Source organism: Adiantum capillus-veneris, chromosome 13 (genome assembly GCF_014529385.1).
Source record: "Adiantum capillus-veneris isolate H3 chromosome 13, ASM1452938v2, whole genome shotgun sequence".
Lineage (NCBI taxonomy): Eukaryota > Viridiplantae > Streptophyta > Polypodiopsida > Polypodiales > Pteridaceae > Adiantum > Adiantum capillus-veneris.
The window spans coordinates 138,500,097-138,516,767 of NC_140943.1; the positions used below are offsets into that span (position 1 = coordinate 138,500,097).

Sequence of the window (16,671 nt, forward strand, 5' to 3'; positions counted from 1 at the left end):
CATAGTGGTTCTTGATATAAATCCACAAAATGAACAAAATAAATGAAAAATATTTTAGTCAGCAAAAAGACATTGCATCGCTATAGCCTTTGCCCTTTGGGCAGGCCAGAAATGAATTAATTTGTTAGATGATTCTTGTAGGAGATAGCTAAGGATTACACCCAACACATAAGGAATGCGACTATTTGTATCTTCTTCTAGAGTGTTTACTTTCCATGTCTTTGAACAACTTTCACCTTTCATCTCCTCCACACACTTGAGTTTTCACATCCTTAATTTTCATACGTGATTCGCATTTTCGATTAAAGTTTTCAACCTTTTGTCAATCAATTCAAAAGAAGTCTTCAATTCGAATGATTTGGGTAAAAGAGCAAATGCGCCCCAAATTTGAGGGGATGGAACAAGTTTGAGTGCATTTCCACGAGGACGGAGGTGGTTGGAGGAACTTCGAAAAGAGAGAGAATAAGCAAGGCACGGGGTAGCTCATCACCCTTTAAAGCTAGCGAAACCATGGCGAGTCTCGATCTCACTCTCATTTCCGCTACCTTGTCTCCTGATGTGTACCTGGATACGGGTAGGTCTTCTTCTCTGCTACTATACAATTCTCTTTGCCGCCTTCGTATGTGTTTGAGAGAGAGAGAGAGAGATAGAGAGAGAGAGAGAGGGCATTCATAAGCTTTGCAAGGCCGGTTTCTGTGTTGCGCCTATAAACAAAGGGAATACTATCGTTCCATTTGGTGAAGCTCAACAGTTATGTTTATGATTTATTTTTATAGCCACTCATGATGGTGAGGGATTAATTTTATTTCCCAGACCAGCAGGCATGTCAGAAATGCTCACCAAAAATTCATGCTCACGTATTTGCTTCCACGGATCTTTTTATGCACACACAAATTCTATTAAGGACACTCTTTGAAAAGGAAAGAAGCTTTCAGGATGACCAAAAACAAGAGGGCTATATGTTCAGATCCTAAGACCGGTAAGACTCATGAGCTGCACAATCCGGTGGCTTTTGCATACATGTCATTGTATATCGTATGTCCTCAAAAGGACGATCATTAAACCAGTTCATTCCAAATTTCAAGCACCTTCAGAATGTCAAAAGGTAAACCTCTAAACTGCAGTCCCTCTGTTGTAACCTGGCCTTCACCTTAATCTGTTTGACAAATGGAGCCCAGGGACCAGCCCTAAGCAATGTGATTACGCTCAACTGGGCTCAACCAAGCTCTTCAACAAGCACTCCTAAGAATTTGCCAGTCCTTTTAGGTTAGAAAATGTCTGCATAAACCTGTATGCCTGAATCACTCCGTCGTGTGAAATTGCAAATATAATCTATTTGACGTGCTAGTGGAGTGGGACCGAGGCTTAGGGCAGGCTTGAAAGTTTTGGGCAAGGCATTCGGGTTGAATATCCAACAATGGTGACCTTCGACTTCGTTTGTAAATAGAGTAACCTGCACCTGAACGGAGATTATGATGGCGTATTGAATCCATCCTCAACCATAGGATTTGGTCTTTAAGTGATAATTAGTTCTCTAGAAATCTTATTTCTGCCATTCTCTTTAAATTCAGTGTAAATTTCCTGGTTTCCTTTTTCTTTGCGCCTTGTTTGATGAATGGTTTGTCTTTTTCTAAAGGCTTACAAAGGCATATGAGCCTCATATATACTGAAAAAGGTTACGCTGAAAAAAAGATTTGAAAATGTTCATCCATTTTTGCAGCAGATAGTCCACATTACTTACAATTTTGTTCTGAAGTGCTCCATCACTTACTCGTGTGACTCACTACTGAATATGTGCATTGTGGAGGATACATGTCATTGTAGTTGTCTTGTTTCCTATTTTCATGATGACCTTTTTGTTCCTGGCATTCACTCTTTCCAAGGCTTGATGTAGCTGAGATTTACTTAAGGAGTATTGTGAACTTATGTATATAGTATATACACATAGTGGCTGTGCTTTTCTAGACCTAACAATTTTTCAAATCCCTTTGGGTGTGGCAAAACATGTTTATGCCTTGAATTGGACTATGCCAATAGAAAATATTATTTGTATGCCTCACCTCAAATTTTTGTCTCCACTCAATATGGTGTTATTTTCTTTCAGCTACTTAAATTTTCTCAACTTCACTTTTGTTGTTCAGGGTTGCCATCGTATTTATTTACTAGTTGAAAAAGGATGGTCATTTATAAAAATCTTTGATTATTATTTGTTCATTTATTTTGCACATACTTAGTTATTTCATTCTTACGGAATGTAAATAATAATTAGTAGTGATTTCAATAAAGGTGAGGAACTGAAAAGTCCATTACTGTTTAGCTTAATGACATGCTTGCTTGCTATTTAGACCTCTTTGCTGTTTTTGTACATTTACTCTTTTTGGCAAGTGCTAGTGTTAATGGTGGCTCAATATGCTCATCGTGCTCAAAGTGTTTTTGGCGGTTTGTCACTAAGTGATGACATGGCGTGCCCATTGATGTGCATTGTGAGGATGTGCGAATCTGCCCAATAGCACATCGTATATCCCATGAGCTAAGTGTGTATCCATGTATCACAAAACCGTCCTCCGTGAGTTGGAGAAGATGCTCTCTATAGAAAGCTATCTTCGTGCCCAACTCCTGCGTCGGCTGTATCCATGTGCTCCTGGTATCTAGATGAATTAGATCCTGACGTATGAGTCTTGTGATCTTTGTGCGTGTGAGAGATAGAGAGGGTGCATCGGAGGAGTACCGGAATGGAGGCAATCTATCCATGCTGAAACCATGCGATTGAAACCATGATGTCATCTGCCCATAGCAACATGCTGTGTCACCTTGCAGTGTTAGCTGTCGGGATGACTCCAAGGCTAGCCGAGCGTATCTCTGTCTTGTATAAAGCCAAGATCCCCCAAATCATCTCTGTGGGCACACCAATGTCCTGTAGTTTGTGTATAAGTCTGGCTCTCGGCACTGTGTCAAAAGCTTTGCGGAAAGCCACAAAGCTACAGTAGATCCTCCTGCCATGGTGTCTACCCTCCTCAATCATAGCTTTGAGTGTCAGAATCTGGTCGAGAGTGGAGAAGCCTCTCTTGAATCCTGCTTGCCCTGATGCTCGTATGCCCTTTCTCTTTGCCCATTTACTCAGCTCCCTCTCAAGAATAGATGCATACAGCCTAGCCAATGTGTGACCAACCATGACGGTGCAATAATTTCAGGGAATCATGGGATCTCTTGATTTGAGAATAGGTACAATCGTGGACATACTCCAAGTCTCAGGATAACCCTCATACATGGCTCGATTAAACATCATAGCAAGAAGCTTTGCAAGCATATTTGTGGCATGGATGAAGTGCTCTGCTACCAGACCATCACCCTGTCTTCATCCAATGGCTTTCCTTACCCTCTCAACCGTAAAGAAAGTACGTCTCAAGGCATGTCTCTGGTGGGTCCGGCAAAGGTGGCTGCCTTGATACTGTGTAGAGAGATGTGGTATATTGCCCACAATGCCCATGTCTCTGTGGAGGTGATGGTTGGTGGTGATGAATGCTCATGGAACAATCTCCATGCCTCGCCTGAATCCTGGCTCATAAACAACTTATACAGATCCTGCTCTAGTGGAGATACATAAGCTCTCTTCTTTTGCCGCTCTAGCCGAGGAAAGACGATCCATGACTGTCTATGTGTGATAGTACCGATGATCACCTCTCTCTGCAATCTGATCCTCGTCTCTCTACACTCCTCATCATGATGTTGCATCATGGAGTGTCTCTGTCAGTATCTGAGTGAGCTCATCTAGTGGCCGTCCTGGCTCCTGAGTGCATAGCTGCTTGTATATCTCATCCATGTACACGGAATCCGTCTCCCTCGTGAAGGTATACCGAGTGTGTGTGGAGACCTCTCCTACTAGAGCTGTGCTGAACTGAAACGTGAGTGAAAAGACAAGATAGCATGATCAACTCCTACTCCAACTGGCCTAGTGCCCATCATGAAATCGTGAAAGGATGGAATGAGACATGGCTGGGCCATAACATAATCCACTATGCTATCCCCATGTCGGTGTGGAAAACATGTGAAACATCCCGATGTAGGAAATCTCTGTAGGCCATTCAAAATGGCCAATCTATGTGCAATCCCCATATCTATCAAGTATCTACCATACTCGGTGTGCTCATCATCCTGTGATAGTTTGGATAAGCCCATCTCTGTAACATCAAGCTCCCTAAGCATCTCCTCTGAAGTGTCATAGAATACTGTCTGATGATGGGCAGTCCTAGCATTGAAATCTCCCAGTAGGATAATGTCACCATCCCTGGAAAACTCCCACATGTCATCATCCCAAGATAGAAAAGGGGACTGTCCTCTAGGTGATGCATATACTGACGTACTAGTAGGGAAATAATAAATTTTAAATAGCAATGTAGAGATATGTGGCTGTCTATGCCTTCAGTCTCACCCACACGTACCTAGCCTGCTCATCCTTGCGTGCTATATGCATCAATGGCTGGAACTCCTCCCTGAATAAAACAGTAAACTGTCACTCCCTCTGAGCCCCGTCCTCGATGCTCTGATTGAGTCTCTTGTCTGCAAGCTGTCTATGTCATGAGGATGTGGCAACTACGAACCTTAGTCGTTGGTTTCTTTCCCATGATTTTTGTTTTATTTTTGAGACCCTCTTTTTGAAGTTGCAAATGGTCGGACATTGTATGGCCAATGTGAACGGTAGTTTCACTTGCAGACGGGAAGTTGGTCAGCACTGGAACTCGTAAAGTAAAAGGATGTCTAGGCTCATTTCAAGATCATATAGGTTTCCCCGTCACACTTAGCAAGTTGGTGGATACTAGGAAGTGAACTCAATAAAGGCATAAAGTCAAGGTGGGATCACCAACAGAAAGTATCTGACAATTCGGCCACATTGCACGTTTGGATGCGGTTCCAATGAGGATAGATGGTTAGATGATCAGTGGGAGCCCAATAGAAGCATCTCCTAAAATGTAGGGAACAACTATTTTGGGCCATGAAATCTGTTCGCGTCATTAGCTTCAGAACGACAAGGGGAACATTTTATTGCTATGCTGCAAAGTCAACTGATGTACCAGTTGAGAGATTTTTAAGCAGGAAGCTCAATGCGGGGAAATTGCATGTATGAGTGCCGAGTGGCACTTTTTTGGCCAATTTACCAAGATTGGGAGAACAAAACTCCTAACTAACTTTTTGGAGCAGTTTTGGAGGTTGATAACTCAGATTTTCAGCCATTTCTCTCCATTTTAGAGCTTCCCATGACTTTACTTAGGACCAAGGACCTCATTTTCAGCATTGGAAGGCATCAAATGCGTAATGAAGTGCTTTCTTTCCCTCTCATGTACAGTGTGGTGCTAGGAGTGATGCCCTGCACACTACACACTACTCTCTCTCCCCCCTACATGCAGTTATGTGATGCCCCACAAGAGGGCTCTTCATTTGACTGATGTACAGCTGTGTGGGTTCATGCTTTTGTGCTGAGGCAAGAGCCTCCTTGAGCAGGAACAGGGGTAACTAATTGCTACTCCAAAGCAGGCACCGGTGAGGGTCATAACCTCACCGTACAGGTGCATTTTCAGCGTTGTGTATGCGCTGTAAATTGTAAGGTGTAGCGGAATGAATGTTAGCGCTTTGCTCAAGATGAGTGCTCCGAACTGTGCTCAAGGTTCCTTTTGTTCTTATGGAAGGTAGAGCCTTCCGTTCTTAATGAGAGAATGCTATGATCACAAACAAAGTGAATGGACACTGTGCGTGCAAGTGTATGAGATTGAGAGATAGAGAGAGAAGAGAGATACGACACCAGAGACGTTATAAAACCCTCCTCCGAAGGCCCCACTCTCGCCGAGCCCCACTCTCGTCGGCGAGAGTGGTCTACTTATGATTGCACAATCTGGTACAAATGGAATGCATGAGACTTATGCAAGTCTAGGCTATGTCGACGATGACGACGGTGATGACGAAGTCGACCTGATGGCTGAAATCTGCAATCTTTCTACTGCTGTCCAAAAACGCTATGGGCTGAAATCTGCGACTAGTCCAAAAACGCTGATTTTGGGGCTCTTTTCTGTGTGTCTTTGTCGCTAAAAATCTGCAGGTTTATGGCTGAAAGCTGAGGATCTTCAAGGCTGAAAATTGAAGGTCTTACCGGGGCTGAATCTGCTACTCTTCGAGGGCTGAAACTTGCGGGTCTTCTACTGCTTGGGATCGCCAAGGCTGGGATCTGGAAGGGCTGGGCTGATCATTCAAAAACGACAGGGCTGATGTTCTCAAAAACGCTAGGCTGGGGTTTATAAAAAACGCTAGCTGCTTGGTTTTGCTAGCGATGAAGTTGATGCAGAAACGCTATGCAGTGGGAGATATGGCGATGATTGGCTGGTGCAAAAACGCCATGCAATGTTGATGAAGAAACGCTAGGAAGGGGGAATCTGCTACTTGGAGGGAAACCGCCAAGGTCTTTGTCTTGCTGAGAAGTTGCCTGCTGAGCTTGGCTCCCGTTGCCTCTTCTGCCATTTAGTGCTAACTTTGGTTTGCTTATATATTTTCTTACCCAAATTGCCCTACCTACTTTTGTTGGAAAGTCACTTAAATTAATAAGTGAAAAATGTCAAAAATAGGAAAAATAGGCTAAATGCACTGGAAAATTCCCCTGAAGGATTCTGATGGGAATGCTTATGATCATGCTGTGTGCAACCATAGGATATGCATCTACACTAAGTGACTGGGCATGCACGGTCTGCGAATAGACTCACAAAAGTGCCAGATCACTTCTAATCTAGACTGACTGGACTGACTGAACCCTCTTATGCTATAGCTTGTCCACGGACACATAGGGTTGGATGTGTCACGTGACATAAATTGACCGTTTTTCATCCATACGGACACCAGAACTATTGGGAATAGTGCCCTACCGGCAGAGGACAGTTAGGGGACTGTTTGGGGCTGAAAACAGAGCAAAAACCAGTAAATACAGCGTACTGAATTTACTGTTTTTGGGCAAGAATCAGAGGGTTTATGCCAGTGTGAGTTCCAGCAGGGGAATTAGTTTCGCACAAGTTTTGGGGTTGTTATGCTGTCGAAATTTGGCCAAAACAGATGGTATCTTGCAGGATACAGGTAAAGGATTCCTAGGACTCTACTTTGTAATTTACCCTCTCTAAGTATAAAGAAATACCGAAAGTGGCGCCAATTTTGGGGCCTACAGGTTGTCGGCGTCTGCTCGAAGCATTCTAGCTTGCGAGTCGTGTGTGTGCATAAGTGTTAATTCGCGTCCGTAGGTTCCCTTTGCAAAGTGCTCTGTGTGTTTGTCTAAAGTAAACTAAAGAATTTCGGGTGAAAGACAAAGCCTACCGCCCCCACGGACCGGTTTCAAGGTTCCATTGCCGAGATATCAATCACTTTTTCCTGAGGAAGTGAGCCTCGATTGTTTTGGGTGAAGACACAAAGTACATGAACTTGGAATTACACTATGGCTGACAGGACATATGACACCAGGGAAGAGGATTCCTCTTCACAGAATAGACAAGAAACTTTTTCTTGAGGAAGTGAGCCTCGGTTGTTTTGGGTGAAGACACAGAGTACAGGAACTTGGAATTACACTATGGCTGACAGGACGGATGACACTAGGGAATAGGATTCCTCTTCACAGAATAGACAGGAAATTCCGCATGTTCGCCCTGCCAAAAAGTGGTCAAATAAGGGCTGATTTTCTACTGCGTTTTTAGGGTTTGCAAGTATGACCAAGATGAGATAGGGAGAGGTCTCACGGTGGTAGATTGGCCACTAGATCTCCTGCGAAAGTGATGTGGGTCTGCCTAGTGGCACGCTGCTCGCCGATTCTCTGAGGTTGTTGCTTAGATTCTTTGACGCATTGGTAAATCATCTTGAAATTTGATCTTACTTGGTCGTGGAGTACGCTACAGTGTTGTGGAATTATGCTCGTTTGCAGAGGCAAGAGCCTCTTGCACAGGTAAAAAGTTAAGGGACAGGTTGCAAGATGCTATGTGGTGAAGTTTAAGAACTATCCACCTATGGATGGAAAGTGGATGAAAGAGCATGAACTGTCAGAGTCACCAAACGTATTGCAGCTTTATTTTGAGGTCTTTGGGTTACAGCTTACTTATGCCCCAACCCAACATGTGCAAACACATCATATGTACATATGAATTCACTGTAATAGATGGAAATGACAAAAGTATGAAGGTCTCATTAAGTCATTTGTATCTATGTGTTATGACCTTTCTTGCGGATACATGCGATGATAAAAGATTGCTAACAACACAAGATCATGAGTGGCATGTATTTATGGTATGCAATCGAGAATGTTTGCGATTTCAAGAGGGGGGTATGTCACGAGGATGTGGCAACTGCTAACCTTAGTTGTTGGTTTCTTTCCAATGATTTTTGTTTTATTTTTGAGACCCTCTTTTTGAAGTTGCAAATGGTCGGACATTGTATGGCCAATGTGAACGGTAGTTTCACCCGCAGACGAAAAGTTGGTCAGCATTGGAACTCGTAAAGTAAAAGGATGTCTAGGCTCAATTCAAGATCATGTAGGTCTCCCCGTCACACTTAGCAAGCTGGTGGATACTAGGAAGTGAACTCAATAAAGGCATAAAGTCAAGGTGGGATCACCAACAGAAAGTATCCGACAGTTGGGCCACATTGCACGTTTGGATGCGGTCCCAATAAAGATAGACGGTCAGATGATCAGTGAGAGCCCAATGGAAGCATCTCCTAAAATTTAAGGAACAATTATTTTGGGCCATGAAATCTGTTCGCGTCATTAGCTTCAGAATGACATGGGGAACATTTTATTACTCTGCTGCAAAGTCAACTGATGTACCAGTTGAGAGATTTTTAAGCAGGAAGCCCAATGCGGGGAAATTGCATGTATGAGTGCCAAGTGGCACTGTTTGGCCAATTTACCAAGATTGGGAGAACAAAACTCGTAAGTGACTTTCTGGAGCAATTTTGGAGGCTGATAACTTTGATTTTCAGCCATTTCTTTCCATTTTTGAGCTTCCCATGACTTTATCTAGGACCAAGGAGCTCATTTTCAGCATTGGAAGGCATCAGATGCGTGTTTACATGGTTGTTTTGGTGTGTTTTCAGCGACACGCATGTTTTTGCAGCCATGGAAATCTTCCCCTTTTTGCATCTATTTGTTCACAAATGCATTACAGGTCAAGCGCAGAAGAGGGGGCGCTTGATTTATGCTGGGGGGATGCTTCATTGAGAACCTGTCACAGGCTAAGAGCTATGGAGTGCTTTCTTTCCCTCTCATGTATAGTATGGTGCTAGGAGTGATGCCCTGCACACTACACACTGCTCTCTCTTCCCCCTACGTGCAGTTATGTGATGCCCCACAAGAGGGCTCTTCATTTGACTGATGTACAACTGTGTGGGTTCATGCTTTTGTGCTGAGGCAAGAGCTTCCTTGAACAGGAATAGGGGTAGCTAACTACTACTCCAAAGTAGGCACCGGTGAGGGTCATAACCTCACCGTACAAGCGTGTTTTCAGCGCTGTGTATGTGCTGCAAATTGACCTTTTTTCAGCCATACGGACGCCAGAACCATTGGGAATAGTGCTCCACTGGCAGAGGATAGTTAGGGGACTGTTTGGAGCTGAAAACATGGCAAAAACAAGTAAATACATCGTGCTGAATTTACTGTTTTTGGGCAGGGAATCAGAGGGTTTATGCCGGTGGAAGTGAGTTCCAGCAAATTCCAGCAAGGGAATTAGTTTCGCGCAAGTTTTGGGGCTGTTATGTTGCCGAAATTTGGCCAAAACAGATGGTATCTTGCGGGATACAGGTAAAGGATTCCCAGGACTCTACTTTGTAATTTACCCTTTCAAAGTATAAAGAAATACCGAAAGGGGCGCCAATTTTGGGGCCTACAGGTTGTCGACATCTGCTCGGAGCATTCTAGCTTCCGAGCCATGTGTGTGCATAAGTGCTAATTCCCGTCGTAGGTTCCCTTTGTAAAGTGCTTTGTGTGTGTGTCTAAAGTAAAGTAAAGAATTTCGGGTGAAAGCCAAAGCCTACCGCCCCCACGGGCCGGTTTCAGTCTTCCATCTATATACGCTCACCCGTGGCATGGACTGCCCAAGAGCTTGATGTGTCTCGGAGTAGAAATGATGTCCCTCCTAGTGAAACTATCCTCAAAGGCACCTACATCAAGGTGTAGAGATCCATTGTAGTTCCAGGCGGCCACCTTTAATTTTAGTGCCATAGGTCACACACCGTCATGTGGAGCGTCGCTCCATTATCATGACCCTCCCATCTCTACAAAAAGCACCCTTGCCGCTTTAATCTGGCATTACCTCCTTCAAATGAGCAATCTGCGAGAGTGTGAGGTTGTCCCCAAGAAAAATACCCGTCTTCTTAAGTGTCGGTCTTTCTTCAAAAAATCCTTCTTTGCTTCAAGAGAGGGGAAGCGGAGGATAAGTGCTCTTTCCTTGGAAGTTTCCCCCTTGCTTTTGCTCCTCTGCTAGTGTCAAGTTAATGATGGTGGGGGTGGGGATTGATTCTTTGCCTTTGCCTTTTTTGGTGACCTCAATCCATTTCTCGGCCTCATCCGCTTTCTTTTGAGTTTTTGTAATTATGTCCACCCAAGAAGCCGTCATTTCTTTATTTTACTCCTCCCCTTCTTTGATGACCCGCACTCGCTCTTTTATGGTGTTGAGCTCTTCCAGTACCGATGGTTGGAGTTCCCCTTCTTCGAGTTCACTTTGTGAGCGCACCTCTTCAAGCTCCTTCTTGAGTCGTGCAATCTCCTTTTTCTTGGGCCATCACCCTCAAGTATCTTTTATCATGCCTAGGAGGGAATGGTTGATTTTGGTGATGGTCTCTTGCTTTTCCTCTTTGCATTTTTGGATGGCATCTTCGAGGGGGTCCCCCTTGTCGTTTTGCTTTCTCATGTCCGCTTGTTCTATTTGTACACTTGTTTCACAATTTGTGCAAATCCTCTGAACCACACAGTGCATATAGTAGTCTTTACCACACTATGCATACATTGCATACATTTGATACACACTATGCAACATGAGACGTGCTTACAGCAACTTGCGAACCTGCTCGTCTTGCTGCCTGCGCAGGCCTTGTCACAAGCTACGCCTGCACGAGTCCTCAATGTGCTCGCATGACCACCTGCCCTGTAGCCCTGCGCGTCGATCTCAGCAGCTTCCCGTGTCACGTGACACATTCTACCTATGTGTCCGTGGACAAGCTACAGCATGACCAGGGTTCAGTTCAGTTAAGTCAGTCTAGAATAGGAAGTGATCTGGCACTTTTGTGAGTCTGTTCGCAGACCTGTATGACTAGTTACTTAGAGTAGATGCATATCCTACGGTTGCACACAGCATGATCATCAGCATTCCCATCAGAATCTATCAAGGGAATTTTCCAGTGCACTTTCTTATCTATTAAGTGACTTGTTGGGAACTAGCCCTTGAAGGAGGGTTTTACAACGTTTCTGGTGTCGTATTCTCTTCTCTCTCTCTACCTCTCAGTCTCATGCACCTTCACGCACAATGTCTATTCATTTTGCTTGTGATCACTTGCACTCTCACTAAAGCACGGAAGGCTCTCCCTTCCCTAAGAAAAAGGAACCTTGAGCACAGTTCAGAGCACTCATCTTGAGCAAAGTTCAACATTCATTCCGCTGCACCTTACAATGGTATCAGAGCTTTGACAGTGTTCTGTATCACTCAAGAAAAGAACCACAAGATTTTTTATTTTGCTTGTTGCGGTCGCACGTAACCCAAGTCCTCTTGGGCGTGTCGGTTCCTAATCGTATTTTTGAAGAGTGACAGGAAACCAAAGAAAGAAGGGCTTGTCCAGCCTCCTCTTGTGCCTCTTTTTACTCATTGAGAGCGGACCGTGCACTTAGCGGCCGGCCAATCGACGTGAGGTGGGAAAAAGAAACCTTGGTGTGAGCGCAAGGCTGCCAAGGGGTGCGCTTGCAGAAAAGAGCAGAACTCGGGTGAAGAGAAGATCCTTCTCTAACACAGATTGCAAGCGAAAGAAGAACCTCAAGACCCTCAAGAACCTCAAGAACTCAAGACCCCCAAGAACCCAAGACCCATAAGAACCCAAGACCCACAAGAACCCAAGTTCCTCGAGAACTTAAGAACCAAGATCACAGTGTATGGTCATCACCCGAAGCGGAATGGATACTTCGCATGGAGGTGATGAGCATGGGAGTGGCAAAGAAGAGTTTTCCCCACTAGGAGGTTTTCCCGACCCTCCCCTTTCCCCATCTACGACAAGGATTGCACTAACTCCTATGGAGGAGTTGAAGCAATTGTTTAGGGAAAGGAAGTTAGAACGTGAAGAAAGAGAAGCAGAAAGTAAGGCCTACGAAGAAAGGAGGGCAGCCATAGATCGTGAATACGAAGAAAGAATGGCAGCCATAGAGCGTGAGCACGAGCAAGCACGCTTGGAAGCCAAAGAAAGACAAGGAGAATTTGATCGCGAGAACAAAGCATGAAAAGACAAGAGCGACCAACACATGAAAGAGTTCTTGCGACTCTTTTCAATTGTGCAAGCGCCGTTTGAACAGAATCGGGAAAAGGAGACTCTCCCAGTCTCTTCTTCTCCAAAGCATGACACACAGGATTTGCATGATGATAAGCATGATGATTTGAATAATAATGATAAGCATGATGATTTGGATGACAATGACAAGCATGATGATTTGCATGATCAAGATGTGATTTCTCACGAGCATGATAATTTGCAAGAAGACACTGTGATTGCTCACAAGGATGATGGTTTATTTGATACTTTTTCTAGTGAAGCTAACCTCATTGCAAATTTGATCAATCACGAAGACCCGATCTTGGCTCTCGAGTCGAGGTCCACAGAACCCCCACAGGAAGATTCGATCAATTATGAAGAACCGATCTTGGCTCTCGAGCTTAGGCCCAAAGAACCCCAACAGGAAGTAGTATGTGTTCGTATGGTTAGTCAGCACGCATTGTTCGAGTGTTTCATTCGTGATCGTTTCCTATATTTTAGTCAGCGTGTTTATGTGATCTCTTTTCATAGGCATAAAATATTGTACGTTGAGCACGATTCACTCGGGAATGAGCACGGATTTATGCCGATTTCTCATGAAAAGATGAAATGTTTGCATTCTAGGAAGTCACATTCAATGTCTCTTCCTTGGCATGACACAGTCGTAGAAAGATCACAAGAAGAATTGAGCATCAAGCATCGACATTTCCGTTGTGAATTACCACAGTTGATTGATTTAGATCAGCAAGACAAGATTCAATCTCATTGTTTGCGTGTGTGTGGTGAATGATTTGGGACTCCGTCTATTTGTTCATCTACATTGCATACGTAAGGAATTTTCAGCCTTGGAGATTCTTGAAGAAGATGTATCTACGTCTATAGACAAAGTTGAAGCATTGAAGGAGCTACAGATGACTTTGTATCGCTTTCGGCGCGACCCAAAGAAGCAAGCGTTGCAGACCTTTATGAAGTTCAAGTATCGCACGACCCACGCATTAGAGTGGGCCGACGAAGAGTCCTTCAGAGGATTCCATATGCTATTGGCGATCTCTCTCAACTCCATACAGTTCGGTACCGATACCTCACTTTGAAAAGGAGGGGATGTCACGTGACACATCCAACCCTATGTATCCGTGGACAAGCTGCTGCATGACCAGGGGTTCAGTTCAGTCAAGTCAGTCTAGAATAGGAAGCGATTTGGCACTTTTGTGAGTCTGTTCACAGACCGTGCATGACCAGTCACTTAGAGTAGATGCATATCCTCCTGTTGCACACATCATGATCATCAGCATTCCCATCAAAAACCATCAGAATCCATCAGGGGAATTTTCCAGTGCATTAAAACCTATTTTCCCTATTTTTGACATTTTTCACTTGTTTATTAAGTGACTTTTGTTGGGAACTAGGTAGGGCAATTTTGCTAAGATAATATATAAGCAAACCAAAGCTAGCACCTTCTGGCAGAGGAGGTAGCAGGAGCATTGCTCAACAGGCCCACTCTCAGCAAGAACAAGAACCCAGCAGCCTGGCGTTTTCCCCTCAGTAGGCTAGCATTTTCAGCCGTTGCAATTTGCGTTTTCAGCCAGCCTAATCAGCGTTTTTCTCAGCCCTACAATAGGCGATTCTGCATCAGCAAATTTCAGCCTCAGCCAGGTCTTTGAACTAGCAGCTTCAACGTTTTGAACCAGCAGAAATCAGCGACAAAAGCTCTGTCAACAGCATTAGCTTTTTTGCAACAGCAGCGAGTCAGCATTCAAGCACTCAGTTTTCAACATTTGCCTCGTCATCGTCGGCACTACCGTCGGCCTTGACATAGCCATTAGATTTGCATCAGCATCTTGTACCAGATTGTGCATATCAATAGTAGACTACTCTCGCCATCGAGAGTGGGGCCCTTGGAGGAGGGTTTTACGTCTCTGGTGTCGTATTCTCTTCTCTCTCTACCTCTCAGTCTCATGCACCTTCACGCACAATGTCTATTCATTTTGTTTGTGATCACTTGCACTCTCTCACTAAAGCACGGAAGGCTCTCGCTTCCCTAAGAAAAGGGAACCTTGAGAACAGTTCGGAGCACTCATCTTGAGCAAAGTTCAACATTCATTCGGCTGCACCTTACATCCTGCCCTGCGCGTTGAGAGAGATGGCTTGTGTACTGAGAGACAGGATGACCTACATGCTCAGAGAGAGACCTGCTGGGCCTGCTCGTTGCCTGTGAGACCTGTTTGTTGCTTGCTCACGACCTGCGAAACCCTTATCGCGACTTGTTGGACCTGCGAAACCCTTATCGCGACCTGTTGAACCTGCGCGCTCATCCGGACTAAACCCTAATCACGAATATATATATATATATATATATATATATATATATATATATATATATATATATATATATAGAGAGAGAGAGAGAGAGAGAGAGAGAGAGAGAGAGAGAGAGAGAGAGAGAGAGAGAGGAAGAAGAAGAAGAAGACGTAATGTAATTTATAGCCTATTAGCGATTAGAAAATATTGTTCTCCCTTATGTTCACTCGAGAATTGTATAATGCGATTTTGTGTGGCATGTGCATGAAAGAGAGCAATAAAGGAAGAAAAATAACCAAGAAGTTTTGTGTGGGAAGCATAGTGATCTCGTACGTTTTGTACACGTACGATGATGTGCAGTACTAAACGAACTTAAAAATATTAAGATGTACGATGACGTTACGTACGTTCAAAATTAAAAAAAACAAAGAATTCTTACGTCTAAGGCTCAGGCCCTTGGGTTTAAACTTTACACTTAAAGAAACTTGACGTTATGAGATCTTCAATGGGAGCTTGAGAGGGAGAGACCCAATGGAGAGAAGATGGAGAGGCAAGACTCTAGTCTCTAGAGCTTGTCACTTGAGAGCTAGAACATGGGAGCATTGAGCAGTGAGAGCTTGAGAGCAATGAGCATTGAGAGCATTGAGAGCTTGAGAGCAATGAGCATTGAGAGCTTGGAAGTGTTGGAGAACAAGATGGAGAGGCATTGCTTAAATAGGAAGAGGCTAGAGCATGAGAGAGAGAGAGTTGGGCTGCTCAATATAATCCATTCACAATTGTGAATTTTGCTTTAAAAAAAAAAAAAAAAAAAAAAAAAAACGTACAAAACGTACGGGACGGTACGTGACCCGCCGTACGGAACGAGACGTTCCGTACGTCGTACGAAAACTACCTTGGTGGGAAGTGATATCAACATAGATGATAGTGTTGCTTGTAGCAAACAAAAGGCACATCCTATGTCAACCTTGAAATAATGTACAAAGCAATAAATAACTATAATTTTGATGGCCAAGTTTCTCTCTAGAGAAATTGTTTTCAGGTGTTTCACCTGAAGGGTGAAACATTTCGGCTGTTTCGCGTTCATGCCTACTGAAATGCGTTTCGCGGTGACGTTGGACTATGATTTAGCCCTACCAACAATGTTGGTGAGGTAAAGAAGGTTTGCAGAAGCATCCATGATTAGGATGGAAAGAGTCACCATGAAGCACGTTTCAGCAGGGGTGAAACCTTGAAACTGCTGAAATGTTTCAGATGGTGTTGAAACGCCCCACATGAAACCTTGGTTGAAACACCCCTTACTTTCTACCCAGTTTACCAGCTTGAGCCGTTTTGGGCAACGAAATTTTCTTGATTTTTATATATTGACGTTTCGTTTTGACGTTTTGTCTCCTCTTTCCTGAGGGGATGAAATGTTTCATACCATTTTGGAATGAGTAGTTTTGTGGCTGAAAGGTTTTGCGGTGACATTGCAGTACTAACTTTTATTAGCGCCCTTCGTGGTAACTGTTTCTCTAGATGCTTCCTTGAGATTGAAGAGAAAAATTATATCTGATGAGTCTTCTATACCCACTTTTCTTGACGTCTTGGATGTGGGCAGTATGTTGATGTTTATTGTTGCCAGGGTTGACATTGTGGTTTGGCAAGTGAAGCCTGTTGTTATAGAATAAGCATTTGAAGGAACAACATGTTACTTAAGCAGCAGCATGCATGTTGCTTGTATGTTGAATTTTTAAGGCTCTGTTTTGGGGTCGGGGTGGAGGGAGAGATTGTGATTTGGCAAGTGAAGCCTTTAGTTGAAATACAAATATTAAGGACTAAGATGTAACTTAAGCATATCTTGTGTGAAATCCTGTTTGA

At 43.8% G+C, this 16,671-nt stretch overlaps 2 protein-coding genes across 5 annotated transcripts in view; both read left to right on the forward strand.

Annotated features, from left to right (window-relative positions):
* The first annotated feature begins 412 nt into the window (after window positions 1–412).
* LOC147444942 (uncharacterized) overlaps window positions 413–16,671 on the forward strand; it is a 30,867-nt gene continuing 14,608 nt past the window's right edge. The window contains exon 1 of one of the 4 annotated variants that reach the window (XM_086527445.1): window positions 413–574. In XM_086527445.1, coding sequence (XP_086383571.1) covers window positions 511–574 — 64 coding nt within the window. In that variant the 5' untranslated portion in view covers window positions 413–510. Of the gene's footprint in view, window positions 575–686; window positions 980–16,671 lie in introns of those variants that run through there. The other 3 variants (XM_086527446.1, XM_086527447.1, XM_086527448.1) reach the window with 3 other exon arrangements.
* Window positions 992–14,915, forward strand: LOC147444943 (uncharacterized). Its single transcript, XM_086527449.1, has 2 exons — window positions 992–1,105; window positions 1,179–14,915. The coding sequence occupies exon 2, from the start codon at window positions 12,509–12,511 to the stop codon at window positions 13,304–13,306; it is 798 nt and encodes a 265-aa protein (XP_086383575.1). The 5' UTR covers window positions 992–1,105; window positions 1,179–12,508; the 3' UTR covers window positions 13,307–14,915.

What these genes read in the sequence shown, in the direction of transcription:
- LOC147444943 (XM_086527449.1), top strand. Translation starts at nt 12,509, where the DNA reads ATGAAAGAGTTCTTGCGACTCTTTTCAATTGTGCAAGCGCCGTTTGAA.